This window comes from Sorex araneus, chromosome 4 (assembly GCF_027595985.1).
Source record: "Sorex araneus isolate mSorAra2 chromosome 4, mSorAra2.pri, whole genome shotgun sequence".
NCBI classification, from domain to species: Eukaryota; Metazoa; Chordata; class Mammalia; order Eulipotyphla; family Soricidae; genus Sorex; species Sorex araneus.
Window position 1 is genome coordinate 41,062,276 of NC_073305.1, and position 20,549 is coordinate 41,082,824.

At 50.8% G+C, this 20,549-nt stretch overlaps 2 protein-coding genes across 2 annotated transcripts in view; one reads left to right on the forward strand and one right to left on the reverse strand.

The window, feature by feature from the left end:
• The window catches only part of SNRK (SNF related kinase), a 55,477-nt gene extending 42,886 nt beyond the window's left edge, over positions 1 to 12,591 (forward strand). The window contains exons 4-7 of the mRNA XM_055134560.1: positions 381 to 522; positions 3,859 to 4,071; positions 5,686 to 5,820; positions 8,623 to 12,591. Coding sequence (XP_054990535.1) covers positions 381 to 522; positions 3,859 to 4,071; positions 5,686 to 5,820; positions 8,623 to 9,847 — 1,715 coding nt within the window. The 3' untranslated portion in view covers positions 9,848 to 12,591. The remainder of the gene's footprint in view (positions 1 to 380; positions 523 to 3,858; positions 4,072 to 5,685; positions 5,821 to 8,622) is intronic.
• Positions 12,592 to 17,702: 5,111 nt separating this feature from the next.
• The window catches only part of ANO10 (anoctamin 10), a 175,234-nt gene continuing 172,387 nt past the window's right edge, over positions 17,703 to 20,549 (reverse strand). The window contains exon 13 of the mRNA XM_055134561.1: positions 17,703 to 18,771. Coding sequence (XP_054990536.1) covers positions 18,670 to 18,771 — 102 coding nt within the window. The 3' untranslated portion in view covers positions 17,703 to 18,669. The remainder of the gene's footprint in view (positions 18,772 to 20,549) is intronic.

The window sequence follows — 20,549 nt, forward strand, 5'->3', positions numbered from 1 at the left end:
GTTGTATAATATAATGGGGGGAAAAAAGCAGTGTTGTCCAATGAATGTTTGGGAGAATCTTCATGAGGACTCTCTGGTTGATGTTCTTGCTTTTAACAAATGAGCCCATTATCCTCTTGAGTCCATATTTATTGACCACTCACTCTGTGCCTGGCACTTGATAGGACCTTACGTGAATATAAAAACACTGAACAAACCAGACATTTTCCCTGCCTTATAGGGACTTAAGTTTAAGTTTCTTGCATAAGTGTTTTACTTTGAGATGTAAATGTTTGTGATTATTCAGAGTAAAATAATACTTTGAGTCTGTTTTACTCCTCGTGATGTCTTTGGCTTCCTAACTAGTCCAGTGTTTAACAGTGTGTATCTTTGCGTTGTAGATATATGGAGCCTGGGAGTGATCCTGTTCATGCTGGTATGCGGGCAGCCACCCTTTCAAGAGGCCAATGACAGTGAGACACTGACCATGATCATGGATTGCAAATATACAGTACCATCCCATGTGTCTAAAGAGTGCAAAGAGTAAGTAAAAATAAATAAATAAATAAAAGCACATGGAAACCATAGGCACTCACATAAGAAAACCAGAAATTTTATTCCATTAACTTGTCAAAAAAAATTTGAGGTGATTTCAGTCCCAAGCATCTGGGATCATTTTAGTTCTTGCATTTAATATTTCTGCTCCTGTTAAGTGTATTTGGGTTTTTGGCAGGGGAGTGGCGGGTGGGGGTGGGGGGATAACCCCACAGTGATTTGAAATTTAAAATTAGAGAATGTATTAGTCTATGTCTTAAATATAGGTCTTAAGAACTCTTATTACATACGTGGTGCATTTTTTAAGCATCCAGAGTGGTCTCGAAATGAAGCCATTACCATGAGGAGTATCTTTTTTCTTTTTCCATTAGCTGAAAGGCAGGACCACCTGGACTTATTTTAAATTCCAGAAAGTGAGAGTGAGGGTATTTTCTGTTCTCGAAATGTCGACACACCATTTTAGGATTTTCGTGGTGTTGTGTGAATTTTACTCTCCCATAGCCTAGCCCCGCAGTAACTCAAGATCTCCATTTTGGCTTATGTGTTTGTGGTGACCCGACAGTGTCCTCAGGGAGATGATTTGGAATTTAAGGTACTGTCTAGTGCCCTGCAGCGTGTAGGGAGAAGTGGGAGAAGAGCGCTGCCGGCCACTTGGCGTTCCAGTGACGCTGCAGGCACAGTGTCTCACTGTACGCAGCTGTGGCCGTGTCACTGCTTGAAGGAATCTTATTGGAATAATAAAGTTTTAAATTCCTTCCATCAACTGGTAACAAGGAAACCTGGGCACTTGGGGGTCTTTTTGTCCAAGTCTTTTCACCCCACACTAGGTCGTGTGATGGATGCTTAAGAACTTGAGTTGTTCCGACTCCCGGGATTCAAATACTGACTTTTCATCATACTAACGGGAGAGTCTTAACACCTGACTTGGAAGGGGTGATTGTCAAGATTGAATCAGTGTGTATCAAGCGCTGAGCTCGACACCCCCCCCCCCCGCCCCAGTGCCTATTTTAGAATAGCTTTTGATGGAAGTATCAACGTTTTCAAATTTTATTTAAAAACTTTTATGTCACATATGTTTTTGAGAGAGTTTTATTGAGTATAGAATTCTAAGCTGACGTTAGCTTCTGCCGGGTCACTGAGGATAGTCCAGCCTCTGGCATGTCTTCGTTCTGTGGAGAGGTTAGCTGTCCACCTTTCTGTCCTTGCACAGGTGATCTGTCCTTTCTCTCGGGCCACATTAGGTACTTGTCTGCATTTCTTTGGCCTAGGGTTCGAGGGTAGGTTTCCTGCTTTGAGATTTTTTTGTTTCCAGTGAATTTGAAAACTAGTTGGCCATTGACTTTTTGTATATAGTTTCTCCCTGTTTTTTTTTTCTTTTTAAAATTGATTAAATGTGTGTTACTCTGTTCTGTCTTTTAACCTCTCCTTTACTCTCCTCTCCCTTCCTTTCCCCTCTTCTCTCCTCCTCTCCCCTCCACTTCCTCCCCTCGCCTCTCCTTGCCCAAATCTTACTCCTGGCTCTGTGCTCAGAGATCACACCTTCACACCTGGTGGGACTTGGGGGGCCATATGGGGTACCAGGGATCGAACTCCAGTCAGATGTGTGTGAGGCAAGTGCTTTACCCTTTGTACTATCTCTCTGGCCCTTCTTTCTTATTTTCTGTCTCTTACTCTACTGATCTGGATTATTTCCTTGACTCTGTCTTCTGGTTCATAAGTTCACTCTCGTTTTAAAAATTCATTGATTAATTTTTTAAAAAAATTTCAAGTTATTCTTCAAGCCAGAGAGATAGCTCAGCTGGCTGGAGCCAAGCCTCTGCATGCATGACGCCCAGTTTTGTTTCCTGGCTCTGCACAGTGAGCCAGGAGTCACCCCTGAACACTGAGCACCAAGCCAGGGGTAACCCCTGAACACTGTCAGGTATGTGGCCCCCCACCCCAGGTAAAAAAGTGAAATAGTTCCTTTTCACTTTTTGAAGTCTTCCTGATATTTTCAATCTTCTTCCTGTTTCAGACATACAACACTTATGTATCTGAAGGTGCCAGTACTTGACTTCTTATATTCCTATTTTTCAGCTTTGGTTCTTAGTTCTTGCTGCTTACTTACCTTGCTTCCTTTGTGTGTTGTCATTGTAAGTTCATCTCTGTATCACTGTCACTGCCATCCCATTGCTCATAGATTTGCTCGGGCGGGCACCTGTAAGGTCTCCATTGTGAGACTTGTTACTGTTGTTGGCATATCACATACACTACGGGTAGCTTGCCAGGCTCTCCGAGAGGGCCAGAGGAATCGAACCTGGGTCGACTGCGTACAAGGCAAATGCCCTACACGCTGTGCTCAGGGGTTAGAGCACTGGTCTTGTAAGTTCATCTTCTGGGTAATATGTGGGGTGTTCTTTATGTTCGTTTGTTTCCGGAGAGCATTTTTAGTCTCAGGCTGCCTTGAATTATTTTCTTTGCCATAAACTTCATGCAGATAGTATTCATTCGTACCACAAGCCTGTGAGCCTGAAGCTTGTAGAGGCTGTCCTCAGGCCTGACCTGTCTGCCAGCGCTGAAGCAGGCAGGCTTCCTTCTTACCAACAGATTTGTTCTTCAGACTCTGTCCCACTGAGGTTAAGGCTCCAGCTCTGCAGTGGTTCGAGCTGTGCCTCTCACCTTAAGGGGGCCCTGCATGTTATACTTCATTTCATTACTCATTGGAGCCTTCAGAATCAAACAAGCCATCAGTACTTCTTTGTCATTCATGTCCTAAGATTCCTGTTTTTATAGGTTTGGGTTTTTTGTTTTGTTTTTTCAGCCTGGTGGTGCTCAGGGCTTAACTCCTGTCTCTGTACTCAGGGATCTCTCCTGCACTGCTCAGGAGACCATATGGGGTGCCAGGGATCGAACCCTGGTTAGCCATATGCATGACAAATTTCCCACCCACTGTACTATTGCTCCAGCCCCAGAAGATGTGATGTATTTTTTTTTTTTTTGGCATTTTGTGTCACACCCAGCATGCACTCCTGGCTTTGCATTCAGGAATTACTCCTGGCAGTGCTCAGGGGACCATCTGGGATGCTGGGGATCAAACCTGGGTCTGCCACATGAAAGTAGAGAGCCCTACCCTCTGTACCATCGCTCCAGCCCCAAAGATGTGATAGTTTTTAAACTCTGAATCTTCATGGCACTAGATGTTCTTTATTTCCCGCCAGCTCCCCCTCCCTACTCATGAGCATAATGTATAATGACGGCGTGAGAGTCGGAAGCAGGTTTGATGGGCCCCCCCTTACCCTCCTCGCCAGCGGGTCTGCCGTAACAGTGGCCTTGCCTCCTTTCCAGCTTGATCACGCGGATGCTGCAGAGAGACCCCAAGAGAAGAGCCTCCTTAGAAGAGATTGAAAACCACCCTTGGCTTCAGGGCGTGGACCCTTCGCCTGCCACCAAGTATAACATCCCGCTAGTGTCCTACAAGAACCTCTCGGAGGAGGAGCACAACAGCATCATTCAGCGCATGGTGCTCGGGGATATAGCCGACCGGGACGCCATTGTCGAGTATGTCAGCGCTTTGGTTTGGGACTCTCGGAGCGGGGCTGCCTTGGTCGGAGTCGGGGCCCCTGGGCACCGTAATGGATGCGCAGTCAACAGTGGGTGATCCCGTCTACTTCTTACAAGTCCTGGCCCTTTGCCTGCCCTCTGGGTCAGCCCGTGCCAAATGCGTCCATGCCCCGGCCTTTGTTCCCCCACCCCTGCTTCCCCCAGGCAGAGGGGATTGTAGAGGCTTGTGTCGTATCCCAAGTTCACGCTGTCCTTGTCCACAGCCATGTTCTTCCCCTCCTGAATTCCCCGCCCCCCCCCCCCCCGGGACTTCACAGGCAGCAGAGAGAACGGGCAGCATCTAGACTTAATACAGCAGGCCCGGGCCCCTGCAGCCTGCTGTCCACTCACAGGAGGCTCCAGAGGGCCAGGCTCCTGGGAAGCGGGGGTGCCCATGTCTGGGTGCTTTCAGTACCTGGGGAGATGGGCCACATCATGCAGGTTCTGTGTGTGTGTGTGGCGAGTCTTCATGGATTGACCTCCAGCTGCTGACATGGCTTTGGCGAGTAGGAAGAGGCAGGCCCACCCTGCAGGAGTGCGTTGAACTTCACTTTTCTTTCTTTCATACATGAAAGAGGCTGTCTGTAGCTCCCCGAGCTGACTGGCTTGGTGGTCTCAAGCGAAGCGCGTGTTCAGGAACAGTTCAGGAACAGCAAAGGAGGGTGATCTGAAGTGTGAGGGTGAGGCTTCGAGGCCAAGTCTGTTCTTCCCCGGCTCCATCTCCCACCTCTGGGGTCACATCCCGGGGTTGATTCTGGGTGACGGCCGAGTTTAACACGACATGATTGCTGGTCTCCTCAGCACCAGCCTCTTGTGCTCAGACAGAGGGTTCGGACTGAGAAATCGCTCCACCCCTGCAGCCTCCTTTGGGCTCTGATCCCCCACCCTCCCCCCGACCTCACCCTGCTTCCCTGCCATGCAGCTGATGTTGGAATGCTCAGCAGTGGCACACACCAGGCTTCTTTCAGTGCACACACACACACACACAGAGCGCCCTTTATTTGATACACACACACACCAAACACCCCCCCCCCCCCAACCTGCAGTGTGGCTGGGAATCACTTGTGGCATTCAGAATCACAGACAGCAAAGCTGTCAGGATCACTTCAGACTCATGTTTTGTGCATGTGGGACACCAGGGATTTGAACTCAGGACCATTGGCTGGCCAGACTTCTGGCCCCCAGCCCCTGTGCCACCCCTCTAGGCTCTCACTTTTGTATTTCTAACAAAAGCATGTAACTGGCCTAACAGAATAAATGCTTTGGTGCACATTAAAGTTTCAGGTGGTGTGTACATGCTTAGATGCTTTGTCATCTCTTTTTTAGCACACCTGATACTGACCTCCAGCTCAGTTGCTGGCGGCAGTTTGGAGTATTTTATGCAGATTCTTAGAATTTTGAGAGTGATTTAGATAATTACTAGGGTTGTCTTCCTTGTATTTTTTTAAATATATATATAAACTTTAAAACATTCCAAGTGATTGGATTTTTAATTTACTTTGCTTTTGTGTGTGTGTTTTATGTAAAAATAATGTTGCTAACATGGCTATTTTCACTTCTTGTTTTCCTCAGAGCCCTGGAGACAAACAGGTATAACCACATCACAGCCACTTACTTCTTGCTTGCTGAAAGGATCCTGAGGGAAAAGCAAGAAAAAGAAATACAAACCAGATCTGCAAGCCCAAGCAATATCAAGGCCCAGTTTAGGTGAGAAAAAAAACTCTTCACTGATTTTAGTAAGTTATCGTTTTGCAATAGCGAACTCTCCCCCTGCACCCCCTCTTGTGTCGTTTCCCCCCCACCCCCTCGTCTGTTGGTGAGAGGGTGCACGTGACAAGCCCCCCCCCTCCTCAGGAGGCCTTGCCCAGGCTCCTCTGCATGTGGGTCCTGGTTCCGTGGCCACAGGGATGCCTGCCCATCCCAGGCTGGTAGGAGAGCAACTGCAGCCGTTTGGAGGAGCCTTAAGCCTGCCAATTACTTCCATTACACTCTTCCATAGACTAAGGTATTAATTTTCATTGACACAGGAGCAAGGTCATGTTTGCTCTGTTACTCAAAATAAACTTTAAAAGCATACATAACACTGTTTTTGGTAGGGGGAGACCATCCTATGGTCTTAGTTTGATGGTCGGATTAGCTAGTGATTTATTGCTTATTTGACCTTGGGAGGTTACCGAACCTCACCAGGGACTCTGGTGTGGGAATTAGGAGGAAAAGAGTGCTCGCTGGGGGTTGGGGTGAGGCAGGAACACCTTGATCTCCGTTGAGTACTTACAACTGGGCTCCATGGGTCTGGCAGCACTATTGGACTCTCACCGTAACTGAAGTAGTGAGTATTCTCCCCTTACCCCTCCTTTTCCCTCCCTGCCTCCCCTCTCCCATCTTCTAATATTTTTTTTCTTCTGCCATATTTTCCATTTAAAATCAGAGCAAGGGTGATTTAATAAAAAGTTTAAAAAAAATAAAATCAGAGCAAGGGAAGGGTTGCTTCCCACAACATTATGAAATTTGTTTAGAATTGATTGTTATCCAATCAGATATGGTAGTGTATGGGAATTATTGTGATTAAAGAACAGATGCTCTCCCATCTAAATATCTACTCATACAGTCCAGTAGATGTGAAGAGATGAGTAAGAATATGTATTCGTTATTTAAAAGGAAAAGAATTGAGTCTAAGTTCCTCAGGTTGCAATGTGTAAGTTGTTGGTTGGCCAACAGTGACAGAAACAAGAAAAAAACCTGGTTGGCCCAGAAACAGACTTAAAAGTCTGGTTTAATTAGAAGATGGACTTTGTGGACTTCAGTGAGGCCTGGGTGAGGACGGCAGGGCGAGGGTCTGCTGTTTGTGGGGGGCGCAGGGCTGTGTGAGGAGAGGGAGCCCACACCTTGGGCAGCACTTTCCTGGTTGGGGCCCCCGGGTCTGCTCCCCTGCCTCGTCCTTATGGTGGCTGGACCTGCTCCCCTGGGAGTCAGTGCCAGCCGGCAGGATCCTGGGTGCTGCGGCAGGAGGCGCAGGCCCAGGGGTGGAGGGGGGTGACCCTCCTGGTCAGAGCAGGCTGCGGGAGCCCCAGGGGAGTGTGTGTCCTCTCAGAAGAGAGGCCAACCACTGAGGCCAGGTTGTTGCCCGGGCGCCCATTCGGGGGCTCCCCAGGCCCCGTTGGGAAGCACTGCCCTGGGCCCCAGAACCCATCAGAACCAGCCCAGGGCTCCCTGTTTGCAGGCCGGGGTGACCCAACCCCACCAACACATGGATCCTGTCGTCTTGGACGGAGGCTGCTGCAGCACCTTCCAGAGGGCACAGTGGTGCGTGGTGGGTGCCTGCGAGGCTCCTCAGTGACAGAAACGCCCGGGAGGGGTGGGGGGGACACGATGGGTGCTGTTGGTTTGACCGGCCCAGAGCCCAGCCTGGCGCTCCTCACTTGCCTTACATGGGTGAGGTTTCTAGGACGTGGTAGTCGAGACATTTGACTGACGGGAGTGAGAGCTGTTGGTGGGGGGGGCTGGCGGTGGCATGGCCTGCCTGGGTCCTAGGGCGAAGGGCCTTGGTGCACTGTGCCCCTCCTGGCCCTCCAGTGGCGGGCCCCCAGTCTCGACAGCACCATACACACATACCCCCCAGGGCCGCACTCTGCTTGCAGGCTCACTGCAGGTTTCTCTCTCCTGGAGCAGCCTGCTGGGAAGGGGGGTGCCGCTCCCCAGGGCAGGAGGTTCCCCTGGAGGCCGGTGGTGGTGGTGGAGGACAGATGAGGGTCAGGAGCACCACTGAACACGGCGCTTGGATGGCCTGCAGAGCACGCTGCGGCATAGGGACCCTCCCCGGCCCCTGGAGAGATGGTTGCAGGGAGTATCTGAGCTCACTGGGCCAGAGCTTTAATTGGATTTTATTTCCAGAGCAGCATAAGTGCTGTGAAATGAAACCCTCATTGTGGGAAAGTAGTTGTGTTAAATGTCGCAGGCACCCACAGTCCCCTGGGCGGAAGGGACTGTGGTGGATTCTCAGATGGTCATTCACAGCGGCTCTGAGGGCCTCATCCCCCAGGCTTTTCCTTTGGCCCCCCCCAAGCAGAGTTCTCGTTGCCTACTAGGTGACTCCAGACTGGGGAATAGCATCAGACTTTACATGCTAATGGACTTTGCTGTCCAGTGCTTGTACGTGGTATACTTGTTTGCACCCAGTGCAGCTCTTACACGCGTGGTTGTCTTGTGCTGTAAAACTTAGCTGTGGGAAGACTGAGTCGCTCTGTGCCCCTTCCCGACAGCTGAGCTCTGTGGCCAGCCAGTCAAGCCCGCGCCACACTGGGTCCTGGCTCCCCACACAAGCTGCCAGCCCTTGCTTGCTGCCGACAGGATGTTGAGTTGGGTTTGCGAGGCAGCGGGGTGGGAGGGAGCTCTTTCCCCCTTTTTCCTTTTTAAGTCTCTGGACCGTGGCCTTAAAAGCTCTTGTCTAATCAACTGCACTGAACTCTGCGTGTTCTTACATGGTTTTTATTTTTCCAATGTGTTCCGTAGGCAGTCGTGGCCAACCAAAATCGATGTACCCCAGGACCTGGAGGATGACCTCACGGCCACTCCTCTGTCCCACACGACCGTCCCTCAGTCTCCCGCTCGAGCGGCGGACAATGTTCTCAACGGCCACCGGAGCAAAGGCCTGTGTGAGTCAGCCAAGAAGGACGAGCTCCCTGAGCTGGCGGGGCCCGCGCTCGCCATGGTCCCCCCGGCAAGTCTGAAGCCGGCAGCCAGTGGCCGGAAGTGTCTGTTCCGCGTGGAGGAAGACGAGGAGGAGGATGAGGAGGACAAGAAGCCCATGTCCCTGTCTACGCAGGTGGTGCTGCGCCGGAAGCCCTCAGTGACCAACCGCCTGACGTCGAGGAAGAGCGCGCCTGTCCTCAACCAGATTTTCGAGGAGGGGGAGTCAGACGACGAGTTCGACATGGATGAGAACCTGCCGCCCAAGCTGAGCCGGTTGAAGATGAACATCGCCTCGCCGGGCACCGTGCACAAGCGCTACCACCGGCGGAAAAGCCAGGGCCGGGGCTCCAGCTGCAGCAGCTCCGAGACCAGCGACGACGACTCCGAGAGCCGCCGGCGGCTCGACAAGGACGGTGGCTTCACCTACTCCTGGCACCGCCGGGACAGCAGCGAGGGGCCGCCGGGCAGCGAGGGCGACGGCGGGGGCCAAAGCAAGCCGGGCAACAGCAGTGCCGGGGCGGACAAGGCCAGCCCCAGCGAGAACAACGCGGGCGGGGGCAGCCCCTCCAGCGGCTCGGGCGGCAACCCCACGGGCACATCGGGCACCACGCGCCGCTGTGCCGGGCCCCCCAACTCCATGCAGCTGGCCTCGCGCAGCGCCGGGGAGCTGGTGCAGAGCCTCAAACTCATGAGCCTGTGCCTGGGCTCTCAGCTGCACGGGGGCACCAAGTACATCCTCGACCCCCAGAACGGCCTGTCGTTTTCCAGCGTGAAGGTCCAGGAGAAGTCCACCTGGAAAATGTGCATCAGCTCGGCGGGGGGCCCCGGGCAGGCCCCCACCGCCGTGGACCGGGTCAAGTTCTTCTCTGACCACGTGGCCAGCACCGCCGCCACCGAGCTGGAACGGCTCAAGAGCAGGAACCTGAAAAATAACGTGCTGCAGCTACCTCTGTGTGAAAAGACCATCTCTGTGAACATCCAGCGGAACCCCAAGGAGGGACTGCTGTGCGCCTCCAGCCCAGCCAGCTGCTGCCACGTCATCTGACCCCGGCCCCCGGCCTGCCCCCAGCACACTTCCTGCTCCAAGCCGAGAGGCCTGGCTCACTTCGCTGCTCCGTTCTGGGTTTTGCCGCCGTCAAGTGGGCGCGTTAGGAGCAATTATTTATTTCGTTGTCATTCGTTCGCCTGACGATGTGACCATGCATGGTCTTTGTGCATGCTGCTAGACTCCACTTTTTTTGTTGTTGTTGTTTTGTTTCTATTTTGTTTTGTTTTTCCAGCCGAGAAAGGTCTTATTGTGTCCTTCTTACATTCATAGTTTCCATGTGGCTGATCAGGATTCAATTAAAATGTCAATTTGGAACCCAACATAAATGGAGCACTTAGAAATCTGATGTCCTGCACTTAACCTAGAGCAAGGGCGTAGGGGGATGCGGGGGGTGGGGGTAGAGAGTGGGGAAAACACGACATACACAAATAAACTTTTTTTTTTTTGAAAAAATCTAAATTCCCATCCCAACCGTCTGTGATATGGAGCTCTGTGCCCAGAGGCACACTGTGCAGCCCGAGACCGAGCCAAAGCAATAACGTCGTGATGCCGACAGTGCTGGGAGCCTGGAGCGCCCCCAGCTCTCTGCTGCCCGCAGTGCAGAGTTCAGCAGGCGTCTGTCTGCACTGAGAACCTTAACCGTGATCGCGGCATCCCCACACCTGTGTGTCTTAATGCTATGGTGGGGAACAAAGTCGGGGGGGCTCTTGCAGCTTAATTGAAAAAAGGTGGTCTTGTTTCGTAGTAGGTGAAATTTAGATGTGTAAGGAGCTTCCCCAGTGGCCGACCTGTTCCAAGCAGACAATCTTCTTCCGTAATGTGATGCAGTGAACTGACGACAGTGTCTTAACTCTGCTCCTAGAATGTGTGTCTCTGTAACATAATGGAAAGATGCGTGCAGTGGAGATGCCTTCCTGTAGGTGGTGGTGGTGGGGGGGTGTCTCCTGCAAAACATGCAAAGAGAAGGCACAAGATCTTGGGCTGAAGATAAAACCGGAGTTGCACACAGAGGTTGGCCAACTCAGAATCCCCAAGATTAGGTGAAAATTAGGGGGGTTCGACTTTCAGCTGTTGTCTCTTCTGTCATTTCCATTTTTTTTTTCATGTGGTTAACTGTGAAAGTGGGCTGATCAGCAGTAACAGAAAAACACAAAAAACACATAAAAGGAGAAAATTACACCTGCAAGCAAACAAAAATCCGCAGTCTTTTTGTTTTTGTGTGTGTATTGTTTTTTTCTATGTTTGTCTTTTGCTGGAAGTCTTTTTCACTTTGCCTTCCTGCCAAAACAATAATCAAAGAACTCTTGCTTTAAATGATTCCTGTACAAAGACTACTTTTTGACCAGATAATCCTCTTTTGTGGTTATTTTCTTTTTTCCCCTGTAGGACATAGTCTATTGCAGATTGCTGGTTTGGAAAGCCAGTGTTTCCCATGCTGTGCCTGGGGATGAGCTACAGGGGCCTTCCCACACGCCTCAGTCTCCCTTTAGCCTCTGAAGTGACCGGGCACCCGGTCCATCCAGTGGGCAGAGCACCAAAGGGCAGCATTCCACTGGGCACGGTCTCTCCAATTAACAGACTCTGCTACTTTAGGATTCATGCATTTTACTCAGAATTCTGAACTTCACAGTATACTTGATTCAAAAAGCTAAGTGGAGATGATACTTAAAATACTTACTTTACTTTCTAGACCTAAGCTAGATATGTTTTAAGCTACAGCTCTAGTTCATTGTGATACTTATATCTGAAAGCTACGAGAATAGATGTGTGGTGAAGCCATAGAACATATTTTGCTTGAACTTTTTGAGCAGGGATCTTATAAAGGGCCAGAAATAAGATGTGTGGTTCACGTAGATAGTGAGCGTAACATCTGTATTAACTGTAGGAGAGAAGTTTATAAAGGGCATTGGCAATAAACTCTTTGTTGCAGCTGTTTTCCAAGTAATGTAAATACTTTTTCCTGTGATTATGTATAGCCTTGGAATGGCACCTTTTAACTAACCCATATGTGTTTGGTTTTCAAATTCAGTTTTTTATATTCAGATGTATATATGGTGCTCACTTTAGGATCAGCAGTGTTGACCATTTATGCTGCATAGCTGTATTATAGCCTTATTAGTTGTGTGTGGTTGGTTGACCCTCTGGGAATACAGATGTTAGTCTGAGTGGCGTCTTACTCATTTGTTCATTAAGTGAATGATTGTGCATGTGTTGTATGTCATAGTATGTTGTCAGTTAAAAGGGAGGGAGCAAATAACCATTACATTAAGATAATATTGGACCAAACTACTTACTTGCTCTAAACAGTTTCTTGTACCCCTTAACCTGTCTTCAGAAGTTGCATATAGTTACAGTAGTGTGTAAATTAAATATTGTGGGAAAACAATTAGTCTTGTATTTTTCTGTATGTGTGTATATATATATACATATACATGTGTGTATATATATATATAAAATATATATATATATAATTATGTACTTCTGGCAGTTCTATCTGTATTTAAAGATGTGACAATCTTGACACCAATTTTAAGAATAGCCTGAGACTGAATCAGATTTAAGCTATCCCTACCAAGTAAGAATCGAAATATGTTAAGAGGGTACAGAATTACCAGCTGATTTGGTTCAGTTGCTTCCACTGTTGGTTGATTTTCCTCATGTGTAAACATTGACAGGTATGCGACAAATGGGAAAAAAAAAATCCAAATAATAAAGAACATATTGGTGTTCAGCAATATAAACTGTGTTCCATGTTGTATTTCTTCTCATGAATGCAGCTTTCTGTGTCCCTTGCCTGGCTTGGACCCACAGTCCCACACGCAGTGCACCTGCATCGCCAGCAGGAACTGGGAAGTAGAACGTGCAGTAGACTCGAGGCCACCAGTCTCAGGCAGGCTGCAGGCCTGGCCAGTCTTGTACTTTGTTTCACAGCTTCCTTAGTTTTCCTCCTTCCACTGTTCATCGCGCAGCCGCATCATTGCAGCAAAGCAAGAACTGTCAGAACCCCACCTGTCTGCTTTCCTGCCTCCGTAGGCAGCCAGCTGCTCTGCCCTTCCTTCTGGCAGTGTGATGCCCCCAGAGGGTCCTTCATCTCCACTGCAGCCCAGGGACCTAACTCTGGTCAGTCTCTTTTTCCATCATCGGCCTTTGCTTTTCTACCAGATTGTTCCTAATACAAAACATCTTATTTCCCTGTTTTAAAAACCGTGCTGTTGTCTGTTGTCTGAACTGTGGCCACATTTCTCTGTTCTTCTCTACTCACTCTTGAACCCTTTTAAGCAGGCCCTTGGAGCTATCACTTCAACCGAGGCAACATCAGCACATGGTAAACCCAGTGATCAGAAAACTTTGAGATAAAACTGCACAGTTTGCCAATTTAAAGTGTTCATTGGTTTTTAGTATATTCTCAGTTGTGTGTGTTATTCCCCCCGATCAGTTTTCATCATTCCAGGAAGATCTCGGACCCACTGACACATCCTCCCTTTCTCAACTCAGCTCCCCGTTTGAGCCTCACCCCCTGCGCTCCTGCCTCCCAACCCTCACCCCAGCCAGGCGAACTAGTCCCATGACCAATTTCAGTCCTGTGTGGCATTTGATACATTGATGGCTCTTGTAAAATTCCCATTGTTCTGGGCCCGACTTCCACCTTGCTGACCTGAAGATTAGTAGAAGTCTCTTTTAACTTCTTGGGATGCCCAAAGGGCCATTCTGGATCCCTGTCTGCACTTGGGTTTCTTGATAATCCCGTACTGTCTCACCTAAATTTGCAGACAGAACCACAAAATATAGTTAGCCCATGTCATCCAGGAATTCCAGACTCTGCAACTGCCTGTTTGACTTCTCGGCTTAGAGATGTGTGATGAGCATCTGTGTTCACTTGTCTCCGTTCTCACCCTCCTAGAGGAGGTCCTCATCTCGGAGGTGGCATCTCCGAACTAAGTATCTTTGCGCCATTCCTTTTGGCAGATCTCAAAAGGAAAGCTGATCCCTTTTTTAATATTGGTCCATGACTCCATCACCATCGCCTGGACCACCGGAAATGTCACGAGAATCAGCCGTGCGCTGATAACACCTGTTCTCACTCATTCTCCACACAGCTCTAAATCATGGTTGGTTTTCATTTTCAAATACCTGGGGGGGTTCTGCATCAGTTTCTGTTAGTATCTTTTAGTTTCTTTTGGTGATAAATCCTGCATTGTTTAAATTATTCTTAATCTCACTCAAATGTTTTGTAGGCTAGAGAGTGGCCTGTCTTGAATATTTTTTTTTTGGTGTGAATCCTATTGAGGTTACTGGTTTTCTCACTTTGATCAATTACTGAGAGAGGAGTGTTGAAATCTAGCTATTCTAGTAGGCTTGCCTACTTTTGAGCCATTGCATTTGACTTGACGCTGTTAGGTACTTGCACATTTAGGATTGTTAGGTTCTCTTGATGAATTGATCCCTTTTATCATTATGAAATTGTTCTATATCCCTCGTTATTCTTTGTCCTGAAATCTACTTTGTGTGAAGTGATAGGACCACCTAAGTTTTCTTTGGCTTGTGGGAATCTTTCTCCACTTTTTTTATTTTTAACCTGTGATTATATTTAAAGTAGGTGTTTTTTTTTTAAGTAGGCAGCATATTGCTTTTTCATTAAGTCTGCAAATCTTTGCCTTTTATTTGAAGTGTTTAGACTAATTACTTTTAGTGTAATTTTCGACATGGTTCACTTCTATTTTTAATTTTCTTCTTGGTTTGGGACCACACCTGGCAATGCTCAGGGCTTACTCCTTACTCCGTGCTTTGGGGTCACAACTGGTGGTGCTTAGGGGACCATATGTGGGGCCAAAGATCAAACTAGGGTTGACCACATGCAAGGCAAGTGCCTTAACACGTTGATGCCAGCATGGACCACCCATGACTCACACTTGAATATGGTTTAATTAACACATCACATGCAGTGCTGGTATCGATGTGTTAATCTCTGTACCATCTTTCTAGCCTCCCACCCTGGTGGTGTAAGGGGTCACTCCCAGTGGTGTTTGGGGACCATACCATGCCACGGAATGAACCCAGGCCGCCTGCATGCACGCATGCAGTCAGCCCTCCAAGCTCCCTCACCTGCCCCAGGCAGAGTCTGAATCCATCTTCTCTCCATTGGTCTCATCTGTTATTTCTCTTTCCATTGTTCATGGCCTTTTGGTTTAACTGAACACCTTATAATTCCATTTTATCCTGTTTATTGGCTTATTGACTGTACCTCTTTTATAGTGTAGTGGTTATTTTATAATAAATAACACTTTTAATTTTGACAATTTACACATGTATATATAAAATCAGTCTACTTAAAAATATTCATGTAGAATGTAAAAAAAAACCTTATAATTGTATAGATCCATTTTTACTTCTGTTCATTGTGCTATTGTCATTTTGTTTTTACATATGTACAAATTTGTTTTGAAGTTTTTTAATAATTTAAATATAAGGAGAAACCTTTTATTTTACCTACATTATAGCATTTGCAGTGCTCTTCCTTTGTGTGGATCCAGTCCACATTTTGGTATTTCCCTGCTGCTTGTAGAAACTTCCTTGAACATTTATTAAGAGTGCAGGTCTGCTTACAATATGTTGTTATCTTTTGTGAGTCTGAAAAATTATGTTAATTTTTTCCATGAAAGTATTTTAATTGGGTACAGAATTCTAGGTTGACAGTTTTTTATTTCACTGCTGGACACAGAATTTTACATTGTTGAGTGCTGAATTTTTGTATTCCTATAAAAAGCTTTGGACTTTGCTTTAACATAGTTACTTGGAATCAGTTGGATCGTTTTTGCCTTTCAAGTGTGAGAATGATTCAGAGCAGTCTTTAGGGCTGATTTGACCCTCTGCTGAGGCAATAAATACTCTTCAAAGCACTCTGCGGGTTTTCTCTCTCAGGCCGCCGGGAACGTGACCTATTCCCAGCTTTGTATAAGCTCCGAGCATTGCTTAGCTGTTCCTCAGCTATTATAGGGGCTCTTTCTCTTTAGATAAGATTTGCCATGCCAGATCTCTTACATGTGTACTTGCATTGTATAAATTCCACGGTGTAACTTCAGGCCCTGCGGACAAGAAGCTGAGACCAGGGGTTGGAGTGCACTTTCTTAAGCTGAGGGGATCTGGGAGCTGAGCCTCGGTCTCGGAATAGCTCCCAGAGATTACTCTCCTGTGCCCAAGCTTCCCTGGGCTGGGTTGCCTTGCCTTGAGGCCCACTGTCTGGTGGAAATGGGACTAAGAAAGAAGTTCCTGTTGGCTCCCACAATGCCTATGGCCTGTTAGCAATCTGGACACGCAGAGGAAGAGTAGCAAGACCTAGACACACAGTTTAGGTGGCCAGTTGCCTGAGCTGTTGGGTTGATGCATCATTGATGCAAATCCTTACCTGATTCCCTCCTTTCCTGGGGCCCCAAATGCTGGGGCTGCGGAGCCATTTGTACTTGGGGAGCACCTGCTCCGGCAGGGTGCTTGCCGAGGGCACCACGGCAGGTCCTGACCGCCGTCTTCATACCCCTCATCTTTACTGGGCTGCCCGCCTCCTCTGGAAAACCCGTTTCCAGCCACTTTAAATGGTTCTTCAGTTTCCACTCCAGGGGAGACACACCTGAGTGCCCCTGTTCGAGCAAGACCACTGCAGGAAAGGGAGGCAGGGGTCCGGCTCTAAGCCCTCCACAGCCCAGCCCTGCCGTGGATGTCTCGTGCTGGGCAGAGCTTCTCACTGGTGTTCTGGCGCGGCCTCCGCAGCCCTCTCTGGCCTGAGCCGGGGACCTGGGAGGGAGTGGCAGACCTCTCCTGGCCTGGCTCTGCCCTCTGACCCGGGCCACCTGCTCTGGGGAGATGGTCACCCCCTCTTTCTCCTTAATCCTGTGAGGCTAACACCAATCAGCCAAGGAGCCTGGAGTCCCTTCCCCGAGGGGTGCAGGCCACTTGAGCCCTGGGCCAGGGACATGCTGGCCATGCTACTGGCGCCCTGTCCCAGGCCTGCTGCTCTCGGAGCCCGGGGCAGCCGCCAAAAGCTCGTGTGCCGGGTTTCCCTCATCTTCTGCCTGGGCACACTGGGTGGGACACTTCTCCTCAAGGGTCTATAAAGGGAGTGGTGCCATTCTGCAGTAGGGCCGGGTATCTGGAACCATTCTTATCTCTCCCTAAAGCCATGAACAAGACTGGCGGGTCCCCGAGCACATAAAATATCTAATACCAAGGGCTGGGGCTGAGCAGTAGAAGAGCTGCCTTGCATGTGTGTGTCTGAGAGAGGAGGAGGTAGCGTGGGGGAAGATGAGGAGTGGAGAGGGATAGGGAGCGAGAGGGAAGGGGAGAGAGTCAGGGAGAGCTGGCTAAGGAGGTGAGGAGGGGAGAGGGAAAGAGGGAAGGTAAGAGAGGCAGGGAGAGCTGGCTAAGAGAAGCCATGCCCAGTGTCCATGAGCCGTCAAGGCAGGGATGGCTGGAATGGGCTTCAAAGCACCTCTGCTCAGAGCCGGGCACAGGCGGGCAGAAGAACGGGGCCGTGCTGGTGAACAAGGAGACACAGAACCCGTCTCTCCAGACTAAGCCCAGCCACCACAGGCTGCCAAGGACAGTGGCAGAGCTCAGTGCCCCGGGGAGGCCGTGCTGCCCGGATTCCCCCTGCCCAAGCCGCTTTCCACCTGTCTGCTGGAAAGATCTGGAGATCTCCGTGCTCCACTTGGAGTCTGCGCCCCCGGGGGAGCCAGCCGGAGCTGCTTCTCCAACCTGCGGGTCATGAGTTCTGCCCTTTGCACCCAGGTCTCTAGGACAGCCGCCCTCGCCCCCACCTCAGCCCGTCCCCTTCCCAGCCCCACTGCCGTCTCCAGCACACGGCCAGTTTGTCATTGCACATAGCTCTGTGCCATGGTTGGGGTGGACGGCGCTGTCACAGCCGACACAGACACCCCTTTCGCTGTCCAGAGTGGGGGTCTCCCACCCCAGTCTAGAAACCAAGCAGTGTGGTGCAGGGTGGGAGGGAAATACCAGGCACTGGCTGGAGGAAGGAGCCACGTTCTGCCCTCAGGGTGGGCCTCATGGCCAACCCCTCGCCAGGCAGCAGTTGGGAGCTCCTGGCTCCATGCCTTGACAGCTGCACCCTAGGGGTCAGGCCCCACTGCCTTGTCCCGGCTGGGCTAAGGTGCAGCCTCCAGGGGTCTGACCGAACCCCACAGCACCCCTGGGCAGGGCCAGGTCCCTTTTCTGCAGCTCACAGCAAGGGTGCAAGGCACAGAGCCCGGCCAGCCATGCGGGGTCTGCCTGGGGCAGGCTCCTGGACGCAGGACCCCCGGGCACCACCTGGGCTGCCATCCCCCGGCTGCCCGTCGACGCATCGTGGCTCTGCGTCCATGGCAGAGTGGAGGTCAGTGTGGCACAGAGCCCAGCTGGCGAGGCGTGTGTGGCCTTTAATAGCAGCTCGGTTTATGGCCAGACAGAACGGAGGGAGCCGGTGTGGAGCTGTTGGGAAGGGCCTCACCCAAGGTGGGCAGGCCCCTTCAGAGTGGCCCGCCACCTGCCACCTTACCCCCACGGGTTTCTGGGCCACAGGAGGGCTGGGGGGTAGGGGTGGGGTGTGTTCCATGTGTGGCGTGGGGGGAGGGGTCGGGCCAGGGGGCTCAGAGCAGTCAGGCAGCAAGGGTGAAGTGTGGGCTCCAGCTGAGCATGGTGGGAGGTGGGAGTCCGGAGAGGGTTCTGTCCCCTCCTCTGCCCCGGCTCCGTGGCCTCTAGGCGCTGCATCAGGCACTGCCTCCGAGGGCCTGGCTCAGGGCAGAGACGCTGCTCCGGGGCCCTGCGGCCCGTCCTCAGCTCTGCTCCTCTGTATCTTCCTTCAGGTCCTCCTTCAGGTCCTCCTTCAGGTCCTCCTTCAGGTCCTCCTTCAGGTTCTCGGGCACAAGCTTCATTTGCTGCAGAGAGAGCAGGACCCTGTGAGTTGTCGGGCTCGGGGCTCCCCACCTCCCCCCGCAGGGCAAGGAGGGTCCTTCCAAAGCTTGCCCTGAGCCCAAGAGCCGGGCACGTAATTCCGCTGCTGCTGCCTAGGTCTCTCGGGCGCCCAGAGACCCCGTTTCTGATCAGACAAGGTGGGAGATAGTAGCCCAGTGGGGACATGCAGGGGTGGGGATGCCTAGCTTGACCTTGGGAGGTTTTTTAAAAATGAGGAATGGGGGGCAGGCTGTGGGGGGTCTGCCCTGACCTTCCTGGATCAGGGTTCAGGGAGACAATTTCTTCCACTCTGGGACTCTGAGCTTCTCTGTGTCTGCTCCAGACATACCGGGGCACACACTGTGGGGGTCGCTTTGGGAAACCGCAGACCCTGGTCCAGGAACAAAGGCTCAAAACTGTTTCTAGAGCCCTGGAACTGCACCCCAACCGGGCACTCCCCAGAGCCATGGGCGTAGCCTGTGACACCTCCCTGGGGGTAAGGTGGGGCTGGAGCATCAGAGGAAGGAAACTTCCCCCCATCCAGGCAGTCCTGGGGGCCCCCTGCTGCCTCCAGCCCTGCACCCCTCCCTGCCCCAGCCCCTCCAACCCCTGGGCAATGCCCCTCTGGCTGTAACTACACAGTAACTACTTTGGAATTACCACACACACACACACACACACACACAGTCTTACATACTCACACACAAAGAGCAACTGTTTGCCCACAGGGTAATCGACTCAGCACAGGTGGTGGAGCCTGTGGCCCCTCTTGGGTCCCTCTCAGACCCTCACCACAATCCTCCTGCGTGTCCCCATGACCCTTGTGAAGAAGCCTGGGGACTCAGGGCAAGCCTGGGGGCGGGGGTCCTGCATGGAGGAGGGAACCTGGTGGTTCTGTGGGCTGGGAGTGGCCGTGGGCACAGGAACCAGCCCAGCCCACGATGAGCCTGTCCAAGAACGAGATCGCTGGGGCAGACATTTCCTTAGTTTCTGAACCTGGAGCGGAGCACGCCCTGTCCCGTCTCTGGGAAGTCACCATTCACAGTGACTTAGTAAGGGCTCCATTGACCCCGTCCAAACACGGCGATACTGCGGCCAAGAGCCCCTGGGACTCGAGAGCAGGCGCTGCCTTAATAATCCTGAGCCTTTTAAGATCCCTTTTAATGAGAGACAGAGAGAAGATGAATCTGTTCTATTTTCAGATGTGACAAGTAGCCACAAGAAAAGTAATGACTTAAAGAAATGGACCCAGAACCAGAATGAGGATTAACGAGTCCATGGCACATTAGGGAACCTTCTAGCACTATCTTCTGAGAATTCCACTTGGGAAGAAATTTACCAGCGGGTCATGATCAAGGGGTTCCTCATCCAAAATAAACTTCTCCTGATGCTTCAAGTTGGGTACAAAATGTTCTCCCGCTTACGTGGCTATGGTGGGGCCTTCCTTGGTGTCAGGGAAGTCTCCCCAGAAGCAGCGGGAGTTTGGGCTGGTGGACGCTCTCTCCGGAATGGGAATGACGCAGTTAAGTGACTTTCAGACTTTTCAGAGATGCCCTTCCCTCAGGTTCCAGGCCAGGGGCTTCATCCACAACCCTAAGGGCAGCTCCTAACGTCCCAGACATGTCCTCTGGGAGCTGCAGAGGAAGTTGTGGCTAGGTCTGACGGTCTGGCCCCACCCTGCCGTATCTGGCATTCCCTGACCCGACACGCTGTGGAGTCTGCTGAGAGGCTTGTGAAGCCGTGGCCGTGGGCCGGGTGCTAA